Raw genomic sequence first — 9180 nt, forward strand, 5'->3', positions numbered from 1 at the left:
TTAAATTGTTGACAATAATTTTAATGAAATCATTAAGATTCAATTAACGAACGAAAATTACATAATTAAATTTATATTATAAACTAGCTGTCGCCCGCGACTCCGTCCGCGTGGATATATAAAAAAAAAACTTAAGTAGTGTAGCCTATGTGTTCTTTCAGATTATGTTCTATACGTATGCCAAATTTAATCGAGAACCGTTCAGCCATTCTAGAGATATCTTGAAACACCCATCCATCCATCCACATCACATCCATCTAAATGTAAAATGAATAAATAGTATCCTATGTCCGTCTCCTGGCTCTAAGCTACATCCTCACCGATTTTAAGCCATATCGGTAAAGCCGTTCTTGAGTTATAAATAGTGTAACTAACACGACTTTCTTTTATATATATAGATAATATTATTTATTTAATGACAAGATTACCAGGTGTACTCCAATGTATGGTGAATAAATTTCCCTTAAGCTTCGACAACGTTAACGGCATATTAATTATGCTATTTTAAATCACGCAACAAATTGCCTAACTCACTACTATTGACCCAGATGCTCAAGTTACCACAATATTTTTTTATAAAGTGGTAATGTTCACACCAATATAGTTCAATTACTTGAATACGCGTTTTTACGGTTCGTAATTATTATGTAATATGCATTTATTATAGTTGACCGTAACTCTTTAGTTTTGTGATGCTGTTTACACAATTAGGCTGCACTAATCAGTTTATAACATTTTATTGTTTTGACCCCGCCTTTATTTTTTTAGAATGTTTAAAAATATTTAGCAATTTGTAAAATGTATGATGCAAAAGTAAGTGGCTGTATTAAGTAGGCAAAATATATATATTTTTTAAATCTTCGTGTAATTTAATTATAAAAAATGTTTAAGAGAATCTCACCGTAGTATTCCACTGCACATAAATAAAAATGACACAACGACAGTGGAATTCTACGGTGAGATAAACCGTCCGGATTAAGATTACTGTAAAGTTTTTAGCGATAAGGAAAACATTGGCTTAAATATGTTAAATGCACTGATTATTTGACTACGGGCAAACCGTTTAATTCAGTATTAATCACTTGCTAACGTGCTAAAGAAATTATGTTAATTATTTTCACTTTCACGCTATTTACCTTTGATTTCTGAGACCTCTTGATAAGACGTGTCGTCAAGCTTGTCATGATTGAAAAAAACAGTGATAACAATATGTTTTCAAAACAGATTTTAGTCTCAGAAACCCGCGGATAGTACTGTATACATAAAATTAACCTAATCTAATATCATCATCCTATATCTTAAGTCTTGTCAAATGATAACACATCGATTGAGTTAGCTGTTTATGCCGTTAGGTAAACGCAGTTTCTTAGTACCCAAGGGACTTGTTATTCGTCTATTTTCTACCAACTTTGATAAACATGTGATATTCATATCTAAAAATAAACAATGACATTATAATTTCAAAACAAACAATCCGATAAAGATACATAGAAGACCAGGTATATAACGCCCTATTGTTCCCGTAGCCGAGGTACTAGGGTCGCAGAATCATCGAACAAATCGTCATCTTGAATTCACATCACACGTGTGCGGGCGTCGGCGACCTATCGCCGGTACCGGACCGATCACGAGCTCATTGTCTGAGCCAGCGCGTGATGCACTCCTGGTCGTTGGATCACGTCTAATGCCCATTATGTCGGCTTTAAGAAATGTTCCGGGCTTCTAATTTTATATCCGTCACGTATAATTTTAATGATGTTCATGACCTGGATCAGGACTCCTTTGTATGTTTATATTATACAGTATTTTTTTTAGTTCAACAAGCGACAAATTAAAAAAAACTTGATTTAAATTCCGTGAGCAACATCATTAATGTATAAGATCTCACACAGTATAAGCAACATTAATGAATTTAAAAAAAACATAAGTAGCCTATGTGTTCTTCCAGACTATGTTCTATATGTATGCCAAATTTTATCGACACCCATTTAGCCGTTCTAGACATACCTTCAAACAAACATCCATTCATCTAAACCTTGACATTTATAATATTAGTAATATTACTTTGACAGGATTGGCTCATCTTGAAGATAATATTGGGATGTAAATCGAACACAGAATCGTTTATAAACTTCAACCCCGCAAGAACAATCTATCAATCAATATGACTAGATGTATTAAAAAGTCCATTCGCATCATTGATCCTGATTAAATACGTTTAGAAGGCGCGTGCGCACGAGAAAGGGCGCTATCTAGTTAATGAGCTCTGTGTTTGCACCACACCTTTAGATTGGGGGAAGCTTGATAAATTGTATCGTGAGAGTAATGAACGTTTTTTAGATATTTATCTGTACGACGCGGTAATTAATAGTTTTTGGTTAGGAGATTCGAATATATACAATCAAAAACTTTACTAGAATTACAAATTACTATTTAAGTAAGAAATATGAAGTTAACCGTGAGTTTCTGATACAAATATCGTTTAAAACTATTTTGCCTTACGGATGACAATATGTTTTATACAGAGATTTTTTGGTCTCAGAAACCAATGAATCATGTGTCTCTGTCCATATCAATAACATGAAGTAACTAATGTTAGTTTTAAATGATAATCTATCTATATTTCTTGTCTAAATATTGTTCAAATCTAATCTCCATCTAATTATTCTTCTTTACGATATCCTTAGTAACTCTATTGCAAAAATAAGCAAATGCATACATGCATACAATACGCGTAACAAAAAAAATACGGACAAAAACAGTGGTAGAGCTCGCTTTAACATCTTCGTACGAATTGTCCCGGCTCGCCTGGTGAAATACCACGACCACACAGAAGACAGGCGTAAAGTGGAAGAAATTCCGCGTTTCGTCCAATAAGTGTGCGTCCCGGAGGCCTAATTTAGTCCTCTTTCCCTTCCCACCCTTTTTCTCATAAGGAAAGGATGGGAAGTGGAAGTGGACTTTCCGGATGAGAGGATGCATGGAAAGAGAAAATATTTTCTTTCTGTGCGTCCTCTCCTCCGTCGATTAAAGGTAGGGAACGCATATGCAATTGCGTATGTCTATGAGCAACGGTCACTTCGCTATTTCAGCGATTTCAGCTGGCCACTCGCTCATTTGCAAACTTATGTTATGAAAAAAAAATTGATAACCTCTTTCTTGAAGTCGGATAAAAAGGTGTACATTTTTTACAGCTTTGTTTATATTAAACAAAGCTGTAGCTACGTAGTTGATATCATTAATTTATTTAAAAGGGGAGCCATTTGGAACGTTTTTCGTTTAATTTCCTCCATCAGCTCCATCCCGGTGGGATGTGATTGCTATCTCACGGTGCTTGCGTGTTTTGTTACAGTACGTTTATTAACTACCATTACCACGGCAACTCACGCGTTTATCGTTTTACGATCGAGAAAATCCACAATCCATATATTAAAATTGTGGAGTACTTTGCTTTTATATGGTTAGCGTTTCTTTTAACTTTTGTATCTATAGTATAAGAATTTGTATAGGATTTTAATGTACGTATTTAGAATTTCATATAATCTAACTTACTAATACTATAAATGCTAAAGTTTAGATGGATTGATGTTTATAAAGTATTTTCGAAACGGCTCAACGGATCTTGATGAAATTTGGCTTAACTGTAGAAAATAGTCTACAAGAACATATAGGCTAATTAGTAAGTTTTTTTTTAATTTAATTTTTTTTTAATTACATACGATACTTTTTATGTGAAATATTTTTTAAACTATAGGTAAACACGTGCCTAATTCGTTCACATGCGTCTAACTTGAATTTCAAACAACTATTTCGGACGTTCGCTTCGTATAAAAAATAATTATAAATATTATTCTTAATTACAATGGTAGGGGCTAACCAACCCCGGCGTGGCGCCATTCAGTGTTTGTACTTATGTCGGCCAATTTGCTGATTGTTAGGGCAGACCGCACTGCAGAGCAAATTGTTGGGGGTGGAGGATGCCGTGATATTGCACTTTAATCAGATCTAATCAAGGGATCAGTACACCTTTGTACATTATTTCAAAAGATTAGTCACCACTAGCTGTCGCTCGCGACTCCGTCCGTGCAGAATAAAAAAAAAACCTAATAAGTAGCCTATATGTTCTTCCAGACTATGTTCTACATCTATGCTAAATTTTAGCGAGATCCATGCAGTCGTTCTGGAGATACCTTCAAACAAACATCCATCCATTCATTCAAACATTCGCATTTATAATATTAGTAAGAAGATTCGACAACATGGCGCCTAAAATCCTTCTAAAAGGTTACTTAAAATTCGTTATTAGTATATTTACAAACGCTACAAATAAATTATCGGAATGAGTCCATTAATATTAGCGCAGAATTGATTGAATGACATATCTGAAGGACAGAACCTGATGCGATATACAGCACTTAGTGTAGTATAAGAACGCAGCCTTCCAGACATACATACATACAAAAATTTAAAAAATTGCTGTTCATTTATCAGCAACTTAAATACATAACATGTACGAAATGTGACATTATTTTTGTTTCATTTTTACATACAGACACTAAAATTTTATTCATATATAGATAAAAAAGTCTAGACAGGTATTAAGCAATTATGATAAAGTGTAATCCTTATGCCTACGTTTTGCTTAAGGCCAGTGATAAATATAATTTAGGATTAAAAAAAAATCTCAATGCTATAAAGCGCAGTGAAACAATCATTTTAGTTTCGAGCCTTATTTGAAGGCATCAATTTAAATAAAATTACGAGTGGTCCGTGGTAGCTTTTTATAATATTTTTAACAATGATTCTATGTCAGAAAGACCTTATGCTTGGCAACCCACAATTCGTAATGATGTTTGCTAACTTTCCCCCGAGATATGGCGTCGCGTTTTACGGGAATTAAAAACATTACCCCTTGTTCCACCTTCATTGCTTATCACTGATAATTATAATTAAGACTTTATGTTCTAAGACATTGAGTACAAATTTGAAATATAAGCACCGAATTACCGTGTGTATAAACGAGTAATAAAAAGTATATTATAAAAATGAAACCCTATTTTTATGAGATTACATCGAGATAAGTAAATTAATTTTGGCGTGGTCGACACCCCTACCTTTCTACTCTATTTGCAACTTATTCTATGTTGTGTTACTTTTTTTTTTAAATTTATTTTAAAATAAAAGTACTAATTGTTTTAATTTTTAATTTGATAAAAGTTTTAAAAAAAAAGTTTAATGCTATGCCAGATTATAAAATTTTACCATGAAAAAAAAAACTGACTTGTAGTTTTAGTCTATCTTATGGCGCGAAAACCAAACATTACAAAATTATGTCATAAAAATCTAATAGAAAACAAAATCAATGAAAACCAACTAACTTCCTACACCTGGAATCACCTGGTGTAGGAAGTTAGCTGGTATTTCCAATATAATTTTCAACAGAATAATAAATTATAATTTGAACAGTTTTCCCGCCAATTTGGTAACGATTAGCTTTATCAAAGCTGTACAGTCAGCATAAATATATATCAATATAAAAACTCTTGTAAACTTGTATATGCCGTTGGTTTAAAAATATGCGTTTAATCATTCATGTGCTTCCGACCACACCGAAGACCTGTCAAAGTGACTAAAATTTTGGAATACTTATGCAGACTGTACTGAGCATGCAGGTCATAAATTATTTTTTAATTTTATTAAGATTTTTAATTATGTTGATTAAAATCAATTAATTTTTTATAAAATACGTAATTAAGGTCTTTAAGTTTTTACCAAAGATAAAATAACCAACTCGCTGGCTGAATTTTAGTGTGAATGTAATTTTAAAAAAAACTTATTAATTTAAAATCTGTTAACACAAAAAGTTTTTTATAGCACAATAAAAATAACAAAAGAAAATGAATCTATCATATTGTGATTCAACGTGTGCCTAATTTGACACGCCCTTGTATCGAGATTAATAGGGGGCGATGTTTAGACTCTGGTCTCCATAGCACCGGGGGTGGGATAGTCAATCTGTTTGTCCGCCAGGGGGCGCTCAAATACCACATCTCGAGGGGGACATTGTATCATCTGATAATGCCATTTAATAGAAATTATAGCAAAGGTCAATTGGATCATGAAATATCATTTAATTTGATTAAACTATAAAAAACAATGAATAAATCTTTGGAGATAAAACAACTTAGGATTTTTGTCTTCAAAATCGATTGTAATTGTGACAAAAGATTCGAAATGTTATCAAAATTTGACATTTCGAATAATGTTTTCATTTTCACCGTAGACGTGATAATTTTTTTATAATCTATGTTCTTAATTGTCATATCATGACAACTCCATTTTCACATAACAAAGAAGTAAAATGTCACCATAACATGAAAAAATACTGATAATTTTTACCAATACCATCAAAACCATCGGCTCTGGGTATAAATAAAATTTCAACAATGGCGAATTTCAGATTGGGTGAATATGTTTATCACAAAGAAATTCCAGTAGCCAAAATTAATAGACCAGTGTTTGATAATGAATTCCTCGCTATGAAAGAGCATTTCGAAAATGAAATGCGTAGAATGGACCAGGAAATAACTAGATTCAGGTATAAATTTCATCTAATACATGCATTGTAAAGTAACACCACACAAAAACGAGTATTCCGAACATATCTTCAATTTTGGTTGGAAAGCGAGACTTCCCTTTTCCAGTCTCAAACCTTTTTTTATTTTAATAAGGGTAACACCGACCATATAAATTAGTAATTGTGGTATGTCATTAGATTGAAAATTCTAACATCAACGTATCACACTTAAAACTTGCATTTAATTTTCGCTAACTATATTAATCTATAGCTAACTATACGCCCTACAGATTAAAATGGGCACGTCTCATAACAGAACGGATAGACAAAGAAAAGAATACAAAAAAGTTGAAAAAAGATCAATCATTATCACCACTAGCGGAGATATATTCTAGAGCAACATCTTATAGTCAGCAAGACTTACAAGAGAAAAGGTGGTCTTATGTTACGACAATACCTGTACTCCGAACCTTCAAGCAGTCCCTTAGTGTAATCTTCATACTTCTACACTAAGAGATTGCTTTCATTTCATGACCAATTGTTTAATCTTAAGCAAAAAATATTAAATTAGTCTACACCTTACATTTTAGAATTACATATCCCCTTAATATCTAAATAATAGTGTGAAAAATTCGATCTGTTCCTTAAAGTAGGTAAACTGGTTAAACAAGTCACCTGATAAACTATTCTTCCAAAATACAATCTTTAAACCGTCATATTTGTTTGGTGTAAATTTGAATTTCTATGTATAAATACATTTGGTCATCTTTCAGCACAAATCTGACGAATCTTTACAGCATGGCATCATCGCATTGTAGCATAAATTCGTCGCAAACCCAGGTCCCTAAAGTGCAACTCTCCAATGAAAGGGACCTTCTAAAGAACAGTCCTCTGGTAGTTGGCGAAGGTGAAGACAAGAAACTCAAATTACAATTTGACCTTAGCCAATTCGATCCTTCGGAGGTTCGTTCAGTTTTTACCTAACCTATTTAGCTTACCAAGTAAAAGTAAAGACCGATGTCAATCCAAAATATTTAACTAGCACGATAAATGGTAACAGTGGGATCGCACTGCAAAAGCTAATTCTCTTACTAAAGACAGTTAACTACATTTTGTATAAGTTTTGGCAGTTATGGTTTGAATAATAATGTTGGCTGTAAACTCATTATATGCAATCTTTGAATATTTTTAATCCTTAAAGATGAAGGGATGCACACAAAGAGGATATTTGCTCCTCCTATGTGTCCCCTCCTACGTCAAATATTTTCTCTTAAATGGGAGGGGACAGGCGACTGTAAATAAGCCTCCGGCAGGAGCACTCGTCTGACGAAACGGGGAATTGCATCCACTTCACGACTGTCTTCTGCTTAGTCCGCAAAGGCATGAAAGAATTCATTTTAACGTCCCATCTTCTCTTTTAGGTGAAAGTAACAATAGTTGATGATATACTAATGGTGGAAGCAACTCATGTAGAGAAAACTCCGAGCATCACAATCTATAGAGAATACGCAAGAGAAGTGCAACTTCCGAAAGGTTTGGATCCTGACGCAATATATTCAAATCTATCAAGAGATGGAGTACTAACAGTTCAAGCGTCATTGTCACATGCACAAAGATACCCAGAGATTGAAGAGCCGAGAAGAGAAATCAAAATGAACAAGGAATCCGGAGTTAGTACCAGAGTTGATGTAGGAATTTAAATAGCAGAATTATTTGACATTGAATAAAACATACTCGGAAATAGAAAACAGGCTTCAGTATTTGTTAATCAGATTAAAAGCAACTAAATAACATTTAATGTTGTTTCATTCCTTTAGATTTACTATGCTAATACTGCACTAAGGAAGGACTTTGAGTGAAGCTGTAAATCTGATATGCAATGAAATGGGTAGACTTTTAATCTAATAAACTTTGTTGTATGTTCAGACAGAACGATTTCCTAAGCAAATTTCTAAATATTATTGTACTAATATTATAAATGCGAATGCTTAGATGGATGGATGGATGTTTGTTAGAAAGTATCTTCGGAACTCAACAGATCTTAATGAAATTTGGCACAGATGTAGAACATAGTCAGGAAGAACAATTAGACTTTTTAAGTTACTTATTAAGTTTTTTTTTTAATTCTATGCAGACGACAACTGTGGCGACAGTTACTTAATGAATAAATTAGTGAGTGAAATTCTTTTGCAAATTATACTGAGGTCAGTTGAAAGCATAAGTCGATAGAAGTCGCGCAATTACGCGGCGTCTTCTGGGAAGCGCGCGGCGGTTGTCATGACGACGCGCCGCATCAACACACCAGACACGTGTGAATATCCAGGTGACCTAAATGTGACTGCGATGTACTGAGATCTAACAAGATCCTTATAGTCTGATAGTCATAATAGATAAGTTAATCTGTTCATATATCTACCAAATATTCTTGCAAACAGTTTTAGACATATCAGTTTTCCCTAGCCTTATCCGACTCATGTAGGGTCGGCGCACGAGATTTTACAATCCTTAATGTTTCTTGGCTTAATATTAAAAACCTACCGCCAACCCTACTTGGGAGGTTTTAGAAATTATAATGAAAATTTACATCATGTTTTAAATATATC

At 33.5% G+C, this 9180-nt stretch overlaps 1 protein-coding gene across 3 annotated transcripts; it reads left to right on the forward strand.

Moving 5' to 3' along the window:
* The first annotated feature begins 6332 nt into the window (after positions 1-6332).
* On the forward strand, positions 6333-8370 carry LOC106124545 (alpha-crystallin B chain-like). Of its 3 annotated transcripts, none has more exons than XM_013321456.1 (4): positions 6333-6598; positions 6868-7011; positions 7375-7540; positions 7999-8370. In XM_013321456.1, the coding sequence occupies exons 1-4, from the start codon at positions 6447-6449 to the stop codon at positions 8275-8277; spliced, it is 741 nt and encodes a 246-aa protein (XP_013176910.1). In that variant the 5' UTR covers positions 6333-6446; the 3' UTR covers positions 8278-8370. The 3 variants fall into 3 exon arrangements, with proteins under 3 accessions (XP_013176910.1, XP_013176822.1, XP_013176998.1); XM_013321368.1 differs by having other exon boundaries at positions 6334-6598; positions 7351-7540; XM_013321544.1 differs by lacking the exon at positions 6868-7011 and having other exon boundaries at positions 6335-6598; positions 7351-7540.
* The last annotated feature ends 810 nt before the right edge of the window (positions 8371-9180 follow it).

Source organism: Papilio xuthus, unplaced genomic scaffold (assembly GCF_000836235.2).
Source record: "Papilio xuthus unplaced genomic scaffold, Pxut_1.1 DF829758.1, whole genome shotgun sequence".
Lineage (NCBI taxonomy): Eukaryota > Metazoa > Arthropoda > Insecta > Lepidoptera > Papilionidae > Papilio > Papilio xuthus.

Coding starts and splice junctions, on each gene's coding strand:
- LOC106124545 (XM_013321368.1), top strand. CDS start 6,447: ATGGCGAATTTCAGATTGGGTGAATATGTTTATCACAAAGAAATTCCA. Junction 6,599..6,867: donor CAGGAAATAACTAGATTCAG/GTATAAATTTCA, acceptor TACGCCCTACAG/ATTAAAATGGGCACGTCTCA. Junction 7,012..7,350: donor CAAGACTTACAAGAGAAAAG/GTGGTCTTATGT, acceptor GTCATCTTTCAG/CACAAATCTGACGAATCTTT.